The sequence below is a fragment of the Plectropomus leopardus genome, chromosome 20 (assembly GCF_026936395.1).
Source record: "Plectropomus leopardus strain MGB_pleo_1.0 chromosome 20, ASM2693639v1, whole genome shotgun sequence".
Taxonomy (NCBI): Eukaryota; Metazoa; Chordata; class Actinopteri; order Perciformes; family Serranidae; genus Plectropomus; species Plectropomus leopardus.
Window position 1 is genome coordinate 28,878,483 of NC_142195.1, and position 16,162 is coordinate 28,894,644.

General features: G+C 35.6%; 2 protein-coding genes across 2 annotated transcripts; one reads left to right on the forward strand and one right to left on the reverse strand.

Annotated features, from left to right (window-relative positions):
- Window positions 1-1,103: 1,103 nt before the first annotated feature.
- On the forward strand, window positions 1,104-3,013 carry LOC121959837 (peptidyl-prolyl cis-trans isomerase-like). The gene is made up of 5 exons (XM_042509349.2): window positions 1,104-1,248; window positions 1,346-1,376; window positions 2,311-2,399; window positions 2,488-2,660; window positions 2,739-3,013. Exons 1-5 carry the CDS (start codon window positions 1,180-1,182, stop codon window positions 2,869-2,871), a joined length of 495 nt encoding a protein of 164 aa, XP_042365283.1. The 5' UTR covers window positions 1,104-1,179; the 3' UTR covers window positions 2,872-3,013.
- Window positions 3,014-3,597: 584 nt separating this feature from the next.
- dusp26 (dual specificity phosphatase 26) lies at window positions 3,598-15,533 on the reverse strand. The gene is made up of 4 exons (XM_088070577.1): window positions 15,043-15,533; window positions 13,958-14,141; window positions 10,696-10,907; window positions 3,598-9,905 (listed from the first exon to the last, which is right to left on the reverse strand). Exons 2-4 carry the CDS (start codon window positions 14,134-14,136, stop codon window positions 9,694-9,696), a joined length of 603 nt encoding a protein of 200 aa, XP_087926703.1. The 5' UTR covers window positions 14,137-14,141; window positions 15,043-15,533; the 3' UTR covers window positions 3,598-9,693.
- Window positions 15,534-16,162: the final 629 nt, after the last annotated feature.

Genomic DNA, 16,162 nt, shown 5'->3' on the forward strand with positions numbered 1-16,162 from the left:
TATGATCACAGCCTGTGATTTGTCAATGATTAGCAGCAACTTTGATTGTGACAGTTCATCTAGTGTTTATTTTATAATAGCATGTATTTTCTCCATATACCAAATAAAATAAAATACAAGTCCTGTTTTTCTGCTCTGATGGCTGTGGGATCAAAAATGTCAGTTTGAATGGGTTTCAATGGAGCATTTTTGGACCTGAACAGTCTGAATGTAACTATTTAGTTTCCACAGTGTATTTTAGACTTATTGTAGGAGCTGAGCTGCAAATTCACTGATTACACTCAAATACACAATCTGGACTACATTTAGGACACATGCATCAACACACACACAATTATTAATAAATGAAGAATGAAAAGTGTAAAATGCACCAAACAGTGTCTTCAGGGTTAATGTTTTTGGTTCAAAACAACAATAAAGTTTAAATGTTTCTATGGTTGCAGTTGACATGTTCACCAGTAGAGGTCACTACAGTCACATCAGTGATGTCGTGTTGTCAAAAACTTAATTCAGTGATGGCTTAGATGATTTTTTTTTTAATTCTCTTAATTTTCACTTCTCTCATTCTTTCTATGTTTCTGTTTTGTTGATTTATTTTTTAGTATTTATACAGCACTTATATAATATATATAATCTAAAATATAAAAACAGCACATATAAAAAAAGAACAAAAAATACATCACAAAAGAAAAAAATAAAAGCAACTCAGGAAAAAAAATGAAAAAAGAAAAAGAAAAAACCAAAACAACAGTGGAATTAAATTTTTAAAAAGAGCAGTGCAAGACGAAGCGCATTATATTCATAAAACAAGCCTTTCAAGAGAAATTATGGCAACTCTCCCTTCACACCTGGACACATTTCCAAACCTAAAACCGCCGCTGAACCTCAGCTTCAGACACGTTTGTACACGAGAGTTCCCACTCCGTTCATTTCCTCAAACCTGGCTGTCTGGCTGTGACTCCGCCTGCGGATTTATCTACCTGCAGCGCTGCACAGGTAGCCCCGCCCTCCTTCACTCCTATTGGCCCATTCGTGCGTCTGAGAAGAAGCTCGGCTGTGATTGGCTGTCACCTATGCACAGCGGCACGTGGGACCACCTGTGAAGAGATAAAGTGCGCGTGAGGCGTCGGTCACTCAGGTGCGTTTCTCCGTCGGATCGTCGTCTCTCCGCAGTGAAACATGGCGTTACCCAGAGTTTACTTTGACATCACCATCGGCGGGAAGCCAGCAGGCAGGATTGTGATGGAGGTAAGACAGAAAAGGAGCTTTTATTTAAGGTTTTTAAGCTGTGGTGAATGTGTGAAGGTTTTATGACCGTGTTTTAAATCCGTGTTGTGTTTCGCAGCTGCGCTCTGATGTGGTCCCAAAGACTGCAGGTAAGATTTGACATGTGTGCAGTTTCTGCACTAAAGTTTCTCATGTTTTCCTGCATGCACGAGGCTGCTCTGGGGTTTTTCCACGCGAGCGGGTCTGTGATTGGCTGAGAGGCTTCACCTGAGACTTTGTGTTGTGAATATGGGGCGAGGCTGTCGTTCAGGCGGGAAGTGAGAGCCTGAATAACGAGTTTCGGCGCCAAAAGTGGGTGTTAACAGTTATAAGGAGTGCTGCCATGATTAATAAGTAGCAGGAAGAGACAGTGAGCAGAAAGATCTCTTTGTTTGCTTGAAATTTCCTGAGATTTACGTTTGATTTACAACAATATTGGTGCTTCATGCAAACAGAAAACCTGCATTAATGACTTTTTGTGTCTCATAACCATTTTTAGTCATAAACTGATTTTCTAATGGCTCAAATGCATCGCTGAAGCAGCCGTCTCCACCACAAAGATGCAGAGCTACTACAGACACGGCAGACACAAAGACATTCAAAGATGCTAACTGACTACGAAGAGATGCAAAATGACTACGAAGAGACTACAAAGATGCAAAGAAACACAAACTACTCAAAAAAACAAACAAAAAAACAGACTAAAGAAATGCCAAATGCGTAAAAAAGACTTCAAAATGACTACAGAGACTTCAAAGATGCAAAATGACGACAAAATTGCACAAAGTGACTACGAAAAGATGCAAACGACCACAGAGAGATGCCAAATGTCTACAAAGCCGTGCACGTGTCCGGGGCCTGTCATCTCTTATCAGCAGCATTGCAGAGCAGTCAGACGGGTAAAGAGGTCGATAAATTATTGATGCAGATGATGAAAAAGTATTCGGCCGCCTGTCTGCCGGTTCGAGGCCTCTGCGCTAAAACAATGGTGCTTTTTACTTTTAATATGAACCATTTTAATAAAGTGACGTCCTTATTTTCCAGAAAACTTCAGAGCTTTGTGCACCGGAGAGAAGGGTTTTGGCTACAAGAAGTCTTCGTTTCACCGAATCATCCCTGAGTTCATGTGCCAGGTACAGGTGTTTTTTAACGCTCCGATTTAAGCGGAGCTGCTGCCATGTGCTGCACAGTCGACTGAGTCTTTGCTTTTTGTGGTTTTAGGGCGGCGACTTTACCAAGGGCAACGGAACCGGAGGTAAATCCATCTATGGCGAGAAGTTTAAAGATGAGAACTTCACGCTGAAGCACACAAACAAGTACGTTCTGTCCATGGCGAACGCCGGCGCCAACACCAACGGCTCCCAGTTCTTCATCTGCACAGCAGTGACTAAATGGTGAGTGCCGCTTTAAACCTTTTCCTGCTTCACTCACAAATACTGTCTCGGGTGGTTTCAGATATTTGTCCTCTGCAGGCTGGACGGGAAGCACGTGGTGTTCGGCAAAGTCGTGGAGGGCACTGATGTTGTCGATGCGATGGAGGCCGTTGGTAGCCAATCAGGCACTACTTCACAAGTGGTCACCATTGCGGACTGTGGTCAGCTGTAAGGCAGTAAAGCGCCGTGAGCTCGGCCCGTTCTGTCAGATTTAAGAATATTTTGTACCTCCGAAACCGTCCTCTAAGGACCGCACTAATGAACCGAAATCTGAAACGACGCTGATGGGGTAAATAAAGCAAATCCAAAGCTCAGCTTGTGACTGTCCTGTCATTAACCCTGCTTTAATATGACACACACTCGTATCGCTCTGCTGCACACACACAAAAAATCAAAATCAAGCAATAAAAAAAATTTGCATTCATATGATTTTCTACTATTCATTTATTTATATATATAATTTGTTTTTTTTTTAACAAATACAAGTCCTAATACCAAATATTTATAAATTTTAAAGAATTATAACCCTTTAAATGCCAGGTTTTTGTCATGATGCCACTGTTTTTAGATTTAAAAAAAATTGAAAAATTATTTTTTTTAAAAAGTGAATTTATTATCACAGTCAGGGATATGTGTTTTAGCTGGTGTTTTTTTTATTTATTTATTTTTTTTTAGTAATCTTACAGCTGCATCAGTGTTTGTTTTCCTGGTGTAGATGTTTAACCCTTTCAAACCTGAGCAAATTGCTTTGATTTCTTTCAGAAAGAAGGCAATGAGCCCCTTGGGGAAAAATGACCCAAACAAAAGCAAGAATTTTGTAAAGTACAAGAAATTACCTGAAAAATGATTTAAGAAAAAATGTAAATAAAATAGTGTGTAATTGCAAAATTAAGCTTTTCCCTAGTGTTTAAATCTTCATTTTGCTTCAGACATACATACTGTTGCACCTCTTTAAATGTTGTATTTTCCATGATTTGTATGCGTTTTATACGCTCTATTTTTATTAATAAAAGTCAGTGGGCTCATATTTTATTTTCCATCTTATGAAGTACTTCTGTGTGTTCAATTTTTTTATTTTAAAGATTTTTTTTGGCATTTTTGCCTTTGTTAGTTAGGACAGATCAGCGGTGTGGAGGGGGGGGGCGACATGCAGCAGAGGGCTGCGAGCTGGACTCGAACCCGCGACTGCTGTGGCACAGCAGTGCCATTATACATGGGGTGCCTGCTCAATCCACTAAGCCACTAGATGCCCCTGTGCATTTAATTTTTTATCTTTATTTCATCTCTTTACCAGTATTTTCATTTGGGTTTTATCCACGTGAAGATGCGTTCTGTGCTTTCTGTTCTGATTTTATTTTATTTTTACATGCTGGTCTTATTATGTATTTTTGTCTGCTATGTCTTTTTATGTGAAGCACTTGGTGCATTTTTTTTCTTGTAAAGCACGTTGGGCTGCATTTCTTATGTGAAGCTGCTATACAGATAACATTTATTATTATCATTATTATTATTAAGTGCAGTGCAGTATTTACCTGAGAGATGTAGAGTAAAAGTATAAATCTTTTATTTAATACAAATTACAATACAACAGCTCTGAGATTTTTTTTTTTTTATTTCTGATTAAGTACAGAATTTATCAAAACAAAGTTATCAATCAACGCTCCGTGTAATTCACAATAAAAACATAGAAAGAAAAGTTTAAAAACCACCTCGGAGTACACAGATTAAGGCATCAACATCTCGTTTGCCAGTTTCTCCTCCAGTGAACCTCAAAGAGAGTGATACAAAAATAAATCCAAAAGAATTCAAGTTTTCCTATAGAAAGGTCTCTGTAAGAAAACAAAGATAGAAACGGGAGTCGAGACCGACGACCAATCACGGCACAGAAAAACCACAAATACAAAACACACAGATCCAATACAGCAAAGGTAAAGACGGTTCGAGAGGACCCGTCGGGAAAATATCCTCGGGTAGAATTTATTTGATTGTTTCCTCTGTGTTTAAACTGAAAAGCTTTAAATAAAAAGGCAGATTCTGCACCAGGACATCGTTTTATTTAAGAGTCGTAACAAAGAACGTTTTTTTTTTTTTACCCAAAATGTAACACGAGGAGTTTCGTCAGTTTATTCTGGACTTTGGGAGTAACATCACAATTCTAATATTATACAAAATAGGCCAATTTGAAATATCCAAGATCTCATTAAAATATTTTTTATGCAGTTTAGGGCCTTAAGGGTCTGATGTGGCCCCTTGGGTCAAATATTGGTCCCCAAGTCGCCAGCTACAAATGGTATCAATTTAACACATAATGCAAACAAACGGTAACGTAACAAACAATAGTGCTTTCCAAGGCCACAATACCAAACTCTTTTCAAAGGAATAGTTTGAGTTTTTAGTTTTTAGGGAAATATTTGAATCTTTGAGAGAGTTTGATGAGAAGATTGATGCCGCTCGCATGTCTGTGCAGAAACGTGGTCTGCTTTAACGTGTCCTCGGAGACTCAGCGTGCTTTGTTTTGGGGGCCACTTTTGCAAAAATGACTGAAGGCCAGGGGCCAGTCGCAGCAGCCCGATACACGTTTCCAGGATTTTAGGACATTTCTTAGATTTTAGTACATTTCTCAGATTTTAGGACATTTTAGGAATTTAGAAAGGTTCTAGGATTTTAGGACAATTATAGGACTTAAAAACGATTCAAGGATTTTAAGGCATTTTAGGATTTTCAGAAATTTGTAGGAGTTAAGTGCATTTCTCAGCTTGTAGAACATCTCTAGTATTTTAGAGACATTCCTAGGATTTTAGTAAATTTCTAGGATTTTAAGACATTTCTCAGATTATAGAACAATTCAAGGATTTTAGGACATTTCTCAGCTCTTAGGACATTTTAGGATTTTAGAATATTTATTGGATTTTAGGACATGTCTTAGATTTTAGAACAATTATAGGATTTTAGGATGTCTCTACTATTTTAGGACATTTCTCAGATTATAGGACCTTTCAATGATTTTAGGACATTTCTCAAATGTTAGGACAATTCAATGATTTTAGAATGTTTCTTGGATTTTAGGACATTTCTTAGATTTTAGAACAATTATAGAATTTTAGTATTAAAAGACATTTCTAGGATTTTAGGTAATTTGTAGGACTTAAACGCATTTATAAGATTGTGGAACATCTCGTATTTTTGGAAAGTTTTTAGGATTTTAGTAAATTTTAGTAGATTAGTAGATTTTAGGACATTTTAGGATTTATAGACATTTATAGGAAAATTTTAGGATATGTTATGGTTTTAGGAAATATCTTGGATTTTATGATGTTTCTCGAGTTTTAGGACATTTCTAGAATTTTATCAAATTTATTGGATTTAATAACATTTCTAAGATTTCAGGATGTTTGTTGTGTTTCGGACATTAGGGTCTTAGCTAGGACCTCTGTCGGGGGTGTGGGGGATCCTCCATTGGCACTTTTTAAAAATGTTGTTTTATGCACTCTGACACCTTATGGATACTGAAAGTACAGGCATCTCATCGGAGGCCAGATTTGTCACAAAGTTAAAAATAATAAGTCACTTCAGTGGTTTGGTCTGAGCCATGCTAGCTGTTTCCCTCTGCTTCCAGTCTTTATGCTAAGCTAAGCTAATCACCTCCTCAGACCCAAGACTTACAGAGTTTTTTTTATCTTTTCACCAAACTCTCAAACGTCAATGAGATTCTTAAAAAAAATCAAACTATACCTTTAAATCTCCACAGACTGTACAAATCCACAAATCTGCTTTTTATTTACAATTTTCTGCACATGAGCTAAAGAAATTCGCTCGCCTTTAACCCTTCAGCTGCACGTCGTCACGGTGATGTTAAAACAGCACAGACGAAGACCACGAGTCACGCAAAAACATGTTTGAGGTAATCATTAAAAACACACACGAGGGTTTTCTGAGGGCTGGTTTGAATTTCAGCATCGGATCTTCTGTTGTTTTTTTTCTTTAGCATGAGAACGACGAGCCTCACGTATTGACACCAGGACGACAGAGCGGACTTTGAACGCCGAGCGCTCTCCTGACATCCGGGCAGTTGGTAGCTTTTGCAATGGCACATTTGTGGTTATGGTCTTCCACTGCGCGTCTGCTCTAAATGCTCCTTTTGCTGGCATTTTAAACGATCACTCAGAGGACAGCTGTGGACAGCTAACAGTCACTGTAAAGGTGAAGTGATACACCAGACTGAAGTCATTTTACAGCCTCCTGTAGAGGCTGAAGCACCATTTGGACTGGATTTATGTCTCTGCGGGAGGCGGGAGGAGTTTTTACTGAAATTTGACCGTCTTCTAGTGAAGTGTTTGTCCTCCTGTAGTTTAAATCCCACCTCGAGCATCTTTTTTTTCACTTTAAAGTGGGTCTTTGAGTCTTTTCTGCTCGTTCTTATATATTTTTTCTTTGCTTTTATGGTGAAAATGGAATAGCATAAACATTTTCACTAATTTGATAAATTGGCCAATTAAAGCCAATTTGTACGACGATTTTACAACCATCAGGAGAGCGAGAGCTGGGTATTCTCTTTTGAGCCATATTAGTTTATATTTTGGCGTACTGGCACTACTACATGTATGCATAATTAGCCATTATTAGTTCCTGTTTGCAGTGTACCTATGGATGTGCAGAAATTTTCTTTTAATCATTTAATTACTTTGATACTGGAGAAAACTTAAATGCATGTTCTGATTCACTTTTTGTCCTCTGATTTATATGCAGATTTCTGGGCGTTTATTCTGGATGGACATCAAAGATAACAACATCTTCAAAACATGTAAGTCACACCGAATCAAAAAATATGTGTTTCACGTCTGTGTGTTCAAATGAGTTATGACTGCGGGAAAGAGTGCAATTTGGGACTCAAATTCACCTCAGACAGTGTCTTTGCCTGGCTTTGTCCTAATTTCCATTATATTCTATTACAGACTGTATCTTGTTTAAAAATATTATGCTTAAAAGGCCTTCAGAGCAATGAGTTAAACTGATGGTTTACTTTAATATCCAAGAAAACTTTTTAAAAAATGTACAAATTCTCATGCAAGTTCTGATGCACTTTTATCCCCATTATTTCTGTGCAGACAAAGTTAGTCACACTGAATCTAAAAATATGTTTCATGTCTGTATGTTCAGATTTGACTGAATTATGACACAGAAAGAGTAGAAGTGAAGTCGTGTCTTCACCTGGTTTTATCTGTTACAGTAAAATCCTGCATTTATTTGATGGTTAAAGTGAGTTAAACAAAACTTTTCATTCTCACCCAAATTTTGATTTTTTTTCCCCGCTATGATTTCTATGCACATTAATGGACATTTATTCTGGATGGACATCAAAGAAAATTATATGTAAGTCACATTGAATCTAAAAAATACTTTGTTTTGACATTTTTGACTCAATTTCTGTCACTGAGGACACTTGTGAATATTTCATTCCTCCACCTCCTCCTGTATTATCACCCCGTCCAAATGGGCTTCAGTCTACGAGATGAATTCAACATCGTAACGCACAAGATATATAATAAAAATAGAAAAATCAAGGACTGTGATTATTTGAAATACATCAGATTGAAACAATACACTGAACTTGGAACAGAAATCGTACTGTAATACTGCATATTCACAAACTGGTCACGGGTAACAGTTATTGTGACAATAATCACGATAATCGACAGGCTACATAACTGTGCTGGTTTGGACCTGGACTACGACTAGTGTGTGACTTGATTCAGAGCACTTAATGACACTTGCTGAATGTAGAAAAAGTACGTCGAGGGAAGACCTGCAAACTACGGTCTTCTTTCTGAGGGCTGAGATCACAGGTTTAACCCTTCGTTTGGATTACAAAAGACGGTATCGCCCAAAAAAATCAAGCACGGAGCTCCTCGAATGCCAGTTTCTGAGCTCAAACTGCAGATAATAATTATAATAATAATTCAGAAAATAACAGCACTCATGATTTTACTGGTAATACTTTCAGTGTTGTTTTCTCTACATTTAACCACTTAGCTGTCTGTCACTGAACCCTGCACGCTGTTTTACTCACTTTATGAGTAACTTAACTAAAATTAACTTTTTTAAAATTGATTTTACCTTTTGAGCGAGAGGGCTTGGTTTGAAACTTTGAAACCTGAGCAGACTGGTGTGATTTAAAAAACAAACATGGTGGAAAAAAAGACCATGAGCACTTTGATAATAAATTTTTCAAAAATTGCAAAAAAAAAAACAACCCCAAAAAACAATTTAGATTTAAAAAACAAACAAATGAAAATTTAGATTTTAAAAAATCAAACTAAAAACAAAAAAATCTAGGGAAAAATGTTAGGGGAAAATTAAAAAAAAAAAAATCTTTTATTATTTTTAGCACTTTTTAAGTCATGATTCTGTTTTTACTCTTTGTTTATTTTCAGGTAAATTTCTCGTAATTTTTTTTTTTAACAAAATTTTAGCTAGACTTTTGGCCCATGTCTTGTTAGGAAGCTTGTCGCCTTCTCCCATATTTGCTCAGATTTTAAAGTGTTAAACTAGTAACAGACCATAATTGCTATCATTAAACCCACCATCATAAAACACACTTGAGTCAAAGGTGACTCAAACAAAACTAAAAGTCCAGGTTGAAAAATACTGACGTATTAGTAACTTTAACTGAGTTTTTTTCTGGAGGTGAACTGGTGGCAAAATATCAGGTTTAAGTCAAAAGGAGTGGTTTGAAATTTGATTAAAAAGTAGAGGGAGAGCATTTTACTCGGATTTTAGCAATCCGCGTTGTTTCAAAATCTCAAACACAAATAAACAACAATATCAAATAAATAAGAAATAAAAATGAATTGATATCAAATTCTGCTATCACCTGCTGCCACAGTGTCAAAAACCCACCAGCTGCTCCTTACTTGGTCCCGTTACCTCCCCCAGTGTCACCAGTTTAGCTGCTACCTCAGGTTGTGTGTGTGTGTGTGTGTGTGTGTGTGTGTTTTCAGCTCTGCGGCGACGTCTTACGGCTCTCCCTCAGGATGCCGTCCAGGCCGTTGAGCTGGCGGAGGAAACCCCGGTTGGGCGTGACGCCGCGGTGGTCCTTGACTGTTTTGATGGCCTCCACCAGCGTCAGGTTCTGTCTGATCATCAGGTACGCCAGAACCAGCGTGGCTGAGCGGCTCACTCCCACAGTGCAGTGGACCAGCACCTTACCTACACACACACACACACACACACACACACACACACACACACACACACACACACACACACACACACACACACACAGTTTTGCTATTTGAAATCATACATTTTTAAAGGGATAATTAAATTAAATGTAATTATAATTTTAAAAAAAAAATTAATTAGAGGAGGGGGATGGCTTTTTTTATCCTCCCCTTTTAAATGAAAAGAAACTCGCCAAAAAATTTAAAAGAAAAAAAAACACAAAATGTTTAAAGAAAATAATCACCAAAAAGTTTTCAAGAAAAACAATCGATGCCATTTAAAAAAATCACAAAAAAATGTTTTAAGAAAAAAAAATCTGCATTTTATTTTTTAAAGTCACAGAAAAAAAAGAAAAAAAATAGTTGTTTTTTTTTAATTATAATTACCAAAAAAATAAATGAAAAAAGTAAAAAAAAATCACAAAAATAAAAACAAATATCAAAATTTTTCAAAAAAATTGACAAAAAATTAAATCGAAAGAAAAAAATCACTTTTTTTAAAGAAAACAAAATCATCCCTTCCAAAAGCATGTTATGTAGCATACACTTAAACTGACTTTTTTTAAATTAGGCAGCCTAAATATGTTACTGACCCCTCCACTGCAGTAGATTGCTTTGTTTCCATGTCAGAAATCTACTGTATGTGATACTCTGTCCTAAAATAATCCTTCATTAGTCTGTGAATAAGCACCTCGTACAGCCCCTCTTTAAAATATCTGAACTTTCTCTTCTTGGCCGCAGAGCAGCAGCTTCATGTGTCCAGAAGTGTGACGAACCTCCGCTCGTGAGGGCTTTGTGGATGAACTCAGCAGCAGGATAGAAGTTGACGCTCATGTCGAAGGTGGGCGAGTCGTGAGCCTCGATGCCGTGGTAGGTGATGTTCATGCCGGCGTAATACTCGGCTCCGCCGCGCCACTTGCTCTGGGCACAGTTGAGGATGTGTGTGATGCCAAGTTTGGCCAGCTCCCGCCGGTCTGATGCAATATCTCTGCAGAGAGCAGACGTTTGCAGCCCAATATCAGACATCAAACTGAATCTATTTTCTATTAAAAAAAACTTTAAATGCCAGTTTTTTGTCATGATATCACAATGTTTTTAATGGAAAGAAACACAAAAAATACATCATTTTCGATGTACTTCGTGCAAAGCAGTTTTTTTATCATCACAGACTGCGATATGGCAGTGTCGGTTTATACATTATTATTTTTTGTGCAGTATCAAATACTCTGCACACAAAATGCACTTTTCAAAATTAGGCTATAAAAAATATTGAATATGTTGATGTTCTACTTTCATTTTTTTTTTTTTAGCAAACATCAGTCCTAATCATAGATATCAAATATTCACTGATTTTCAGAATTTTAATGCTTTAAATGCCAGTTTTCCTCATGATGCCACAATGTTTTAAATGAAAAAAAATAAACGAACATGAAAAATGAATTATTTTTAATATACTACATGCTAAGTCGAGTTTCTTTTTTTTTGATCAGCAGCTACATTGACTGTGACAGGTCACCTAGTGGAAATAGCATGTATTTCCTCCATATGCCAAATATGGTCAAAATGACCTCATCAGGTGGAAAATAGTCAAAATGACAAATTCAGAGTCAAAAGCCCAGAATGACACCCAGAAATAATACAAGTCCTGTTTTTCTGCTCTGATGGCTGTGGGATCAAAAATGTCAGTTTGAATGGGTTTCAATGGAGCATTTTTGGACCTGAACAGTCTGAATGTAACTATTTAGTTTCCACAGTGTATTTTAGACTTATTGTAGGAGCTGAGCTGCAAATTCACTGATTACACTCAAATACACAATCTGGACTACATTTAGGACACATGCATCAACACACACACAATTATCACAACAGGAAGCAAGAAAAGTGTAAAATGCACCAAACAGTCTCTAAGGAAGCGACCTCTCATTTAAATAAATAAATAAAGTGCAGTAAAAAGTACAATACTTCCACCTTAGGTGTAGTGGAATATAAGCATAAAGGTAAAACTGAAAACTACAGTACTTGAGTAAACTGCCACGCCCTCCTGATTTTTCCCGCTGTTTCCGCCACGCAGCCTCGCCCGCCCACTCACTCACCTGCTTCACATTTTAGCCCAGTTTAAAGCTCGCAGCTCATTCACTTCTCTGCCAGGTTGTCTAGTCAGCATTTGTCCCAGCATTTCTTCTGCCTGTCTGAACCTGCCCGCTCACAAACTCACCAGAACCTTTAAGCGACTGACTGTCTGTTCTGTGCAGCACTTTTTACTCCGGCCTGTTTAAACTTGACTGCAGAATGAGGCACGTGCACAGGGTGGTTTTTTTAATGCGCGCCTGCATTAATTCATGCAGTTATGCATTAAATCTTTGAAACTTGAAGCAAATTGGTTTGATTTCTTTCAAAAACATCGGGAGAACTTGTAAAGACATGGCCCAAAAACTCACATAGAAATCAGAAAAAATACAAGAAAATTACCTAAAAAATAATTTTAATATATTTTCTTCAGCATGATTTTAAATATAAAGATATTATTGTACATCATTTTTATAATTGTAAAAATAGTTTTCTGTAAATTTTTTAATAATTCTCACCTCTTTATAAAAACAATTTTTAAGTTAAAAAAACAAGTAAATTACCTGAAAATAAGCAAAAAAGGTTTATTAAAAAAAGGAAAACAACTTAAAAAAGTGTTGAAAAATATAACATATAACACATATAATATATAACAGAATTATTACATAATACATATTAATAATTAATAATTAAATTATAATGAATAATTAAATAAATAATTAAATAAGTAATTAATATTACATATATAACAGAATTATCAGAATTAACAGAATTCCAAAGAACTTGAACCAATCTGTTCACTTTTCAAAGGGTTGAATACTTATGAAATGTGTCTGAATGCAGCACAAAAAAGCCTTTTAAAAAAGCTTTAAAGGGTTAATCATAAGCATGTGTAGGTCTTTATAACAAAGGTACACACTTTCATTGTCATCGGTGGAGAGTGACAAAGCACTGAACTTTGGCACAGTTTTCAGGTACTTGTACTTTACTTTAGTGTTTCCATGTCATGCAGATTCATACTTCTACTCCAATACATTTACTTGACAGCTAGAAGCAAAGGAAAATAACCCCAAAATGTTAAAAAAAAAAAAAAAAATCTATTTCAGAAAAATATTTTTTAAAATTGGAAAAATCACCAAAATGTTTCAAAGAAATATTATTGCCATTTAAGAAAAAAGATTTTTTAAAGAAAGCATGCCCCCCAAAGGCATGTTGTGTAGCATACACTTTTTTTTTTTTTTTTTTTTAAGGAGGCAAAAACAGGTTTTGTTGCTGACTCCTGCGCAGCAGAAGATTGTAACTCAGCTCCCAAAACCTCCCGAATGTCTGGATCTTAAGTTATCAGAGAAACAAGCTAAAACATTAGTGACAACTCGACTCCAGCTCCTGTCATACCAAACAGCATTTAAAAAACACAAATTTTTAAGAAGAAACTGCTTAATTAAGTGTTTTTATTGGGTTAAATCCTCCGGTCTGTTTGTTTTGGAGAGGAAGAGACCTCTGTGGATAATTCGGCTCCTGGTAAAAACCTCCCGAACAATGAAAACTGACAAAAATTCTAACCAGGAGACGTTTCAGTTGGTTGTAATCTGTAATTCTCACTTGTAAAAATCATTAAATCCCCCCAAATCTTACACTGTTCCTTTAACACGAGATACGCTTCAACAATCAACTTATAAATTATGTATTATTACATATGAAGCAACCTGGAAGTATATAAAGTAGCTAAAATTAGCTCCATCATTACCAGCAGCTACATTAGTGATGCATTATGCAACAATAATGCAGTCATAAAATATTTATTATTCTGAAATTGCATGATGAGTACTTTATAGTTTTATTACTTTAAGTTTATTTTGGTATAAAATATTAAATTCTTGTGTACATTACTTTGCAGAAAACTTTGATTAGAATATTTTTTGTCCTTTTTCAGCCACTGCTTATTATAATAAAACATTAGAGTTGACTCACTGGTCTCCGATATAGAGTCGTGGCCACACTTCGTCTGCGTGGTTGCAGGCTGTTTTTCCGGTGCACAGCAGCCTCTCCAGCTCGGACACAGTCAGGGTTGGTGACACGCGCTCAGAGTCCTTTCGGTTCGGAGACCTGGAGCTGCTCCGGGACCGGGAGAACCGGGACATGAACGCCATTTATTCTGAAAAAAAAACAAAAAACAAAAAAACAGGAGAAACCTGAGCAAGCACAAACACTGGCCAAAAAAATAAAAAAAAATAAAGAAGTTACAAAAAAAATACCTGAAAATAAGCAAAACAAATAAAATAAAATAAAAGACAAACAAGAAAATGGGATTTATGTTATTTATATATATAATTATAAATAATAAATTATTAGATAAATTATATTATTATAATTATCTCGACATTTTCCCTAATTTTGGATACTTTATTATTATTAATAATAATAACAATCATCATCATAATAATAATAACTTTATTTATAAAGCACCTTTAAAGACACCTTTGAAAGCAGAGGCAATATAACAATAGTGATTTAGACAGAATAAAAAGGTAAACGAAAAGTAAATAAAATTAAATAATAAATAAACCAAATATGATTTTTTTTATAAAATAAATTATTCCCCTCTCGTTTGAAAAAAAATATATATATACATATTTCATTTTTTTGTTTTGTTTTCTTTTTTTTTTGTCACCTGCTACTAATTTCTTGGTATTTGTGGGACATTTCTTGCCAAGCTGATCAATTGGTCCATTTTAAAGAAATCAAACCAATTTGTTCTGGTTTCAAAGGGTTAAACAGCTTGTGAAGGGAACAAGAAAACTGGACTGTGGATTCGGGTTTTAAAGGGTTAAAGTGCGGACCAATAACAAAACACACACAGAAGAATAGAATAAAATACAGTCGAATAAAAGGAAATAATTATGTTTTTCATGAATACATCATCATGTTTAGATTATATAACAAATATTAACCTGTAGCTTTGTTTTGGAGTCTGAAAGTAAAATCCTGTGAAATAAATCAGGCAGGAGCAGACAGGTTTCCTCTGTGCATTTACCGTTGTTGTTGTTTTTGTTTACCTGTGTAGTGTTGTCCGGGTGTCGGTGGTGCTACAGGCAGAGCTGCTCCGCGGCCATGTTGACTCATTTATTTGCGGAGGGAGGAGGATGGATGAGGAGGACGGGAGCATCCAGCACCAGACATCTTCAGCACCAAACACCGCAGCTGCTCCTCCTCCTCCTCCTCCTCCTCCTCGGCGCCTTCTTCTCAACAAGTCCTCCTCAATAACCACACGCACGAGCCCGCGCGCATGGCTCCACCGAAATGCACATTTACGCTGCGCTCGCGGAGACCTCTGCTTCTTCTCGCGCGCGGTGTGTTTCAGATCAGCTGGATTTTTTATTTTTTTATTATTATTTTTATATTTAATTGTGACTGAGGGGCTGTGTGACGTCGGCACTGCGGTGTTTTTGACGTGTTTGTCGCCATCTTCAGGCCAAATAAAAGAAATCAGGGAGACAAATTTATATAAATTTATATTTTTAAAATAAACGTAAAAATATAGGAAGAATATCAGACTAAAAATAAAACAAAAATGAATATAAATTTATAAATAAATTTAAAAAAATAAAACCGACCAATTATATATATAAAGAGTCGGTTTTAATTTTTTAAATTTATTTATATATTTATATTCATTTTTGTTTTATTTTTAGTCTGATATTCTTCCTATATTTTTACTTTTATTTTGTGGGTTTGAATTGTATATTATTTTGTTATTATTATTGCTATTATTTAGATTTTTTTCCTTTCATTTTTTTTTTTTTTTAAATTTCAGGTCAAATGAAAGAATGCTGGATGTGAAAAAGTACTAATACCACACTATGAAAATACCTTTTTACAAGTAAAATATGAGCAAAATATTAATTATATGTATAGTATTAATAATTACTTCTAATAATAATTACTTAATTATGTTTTGAAAATATCTTATTTATTTATAATTATCTTAAAACTTTACAATTATATTTAATATATTTACAATTTTTATTTATGTATATAAATGTTTGCTTTATTTTTATATTTTAATTTTATTTTGGGGATTTAAATTGTAAAAGTGCGGCCCAATAAATAAATACATTTATAGATAAATAAATTAACTTGTTTTTGTCGTATTATTTCAGTCTGTTTGCCGAAAAA

Excerpts from the sequence above, each read along its gene's own strand:
- LOC121959837 (XM_042509349.2), top strand. The coding sequence starts at position 1,180 with ATGGCGTTACCCAGAGTTTACTTTGACATCACCATCGGCGGGAAGCCA. Across the intron at positions 1,377-2,310 it reads TGTGGTCCCAAAGACTGCAG|AAAACTTCAGAGCTTTGTGC; the intron begins GTAAGATTTGAC and ends CTTATTTTCCAG. Across the intron at positions 2,661-2,738 it reads TGCACAGCAGTGACTAAATG|GCTGGACGGGAAGCACGTGG; the intron begins GTGAGTGCCGCT and ends TGTCCTCTGCAG.
- dusp26 (XM_088070577.1), bottom strand. The coding sequence starts at position 14,136 with ATGGCGTTCATGTCCCGGTTCTCCCGGTCCCGGAGCAGCTCCAGGTCT. Across the intron at positions 10,908-13,957 it reads CGACTCTATATCGGAGACCA|AGATATTGCATCAGACCGGC; the intron begins GTGAGTCAACTC and ends TGCTCTCTGCAG. Across the intron at positions 9,906-10,695 it reads CAAAGCCCTCACGAGCGGAG|GTAAGGTGCTGGTCCACTGC; the intron begins GTTCGTCACACT and ends GTGTGTGTGTAG.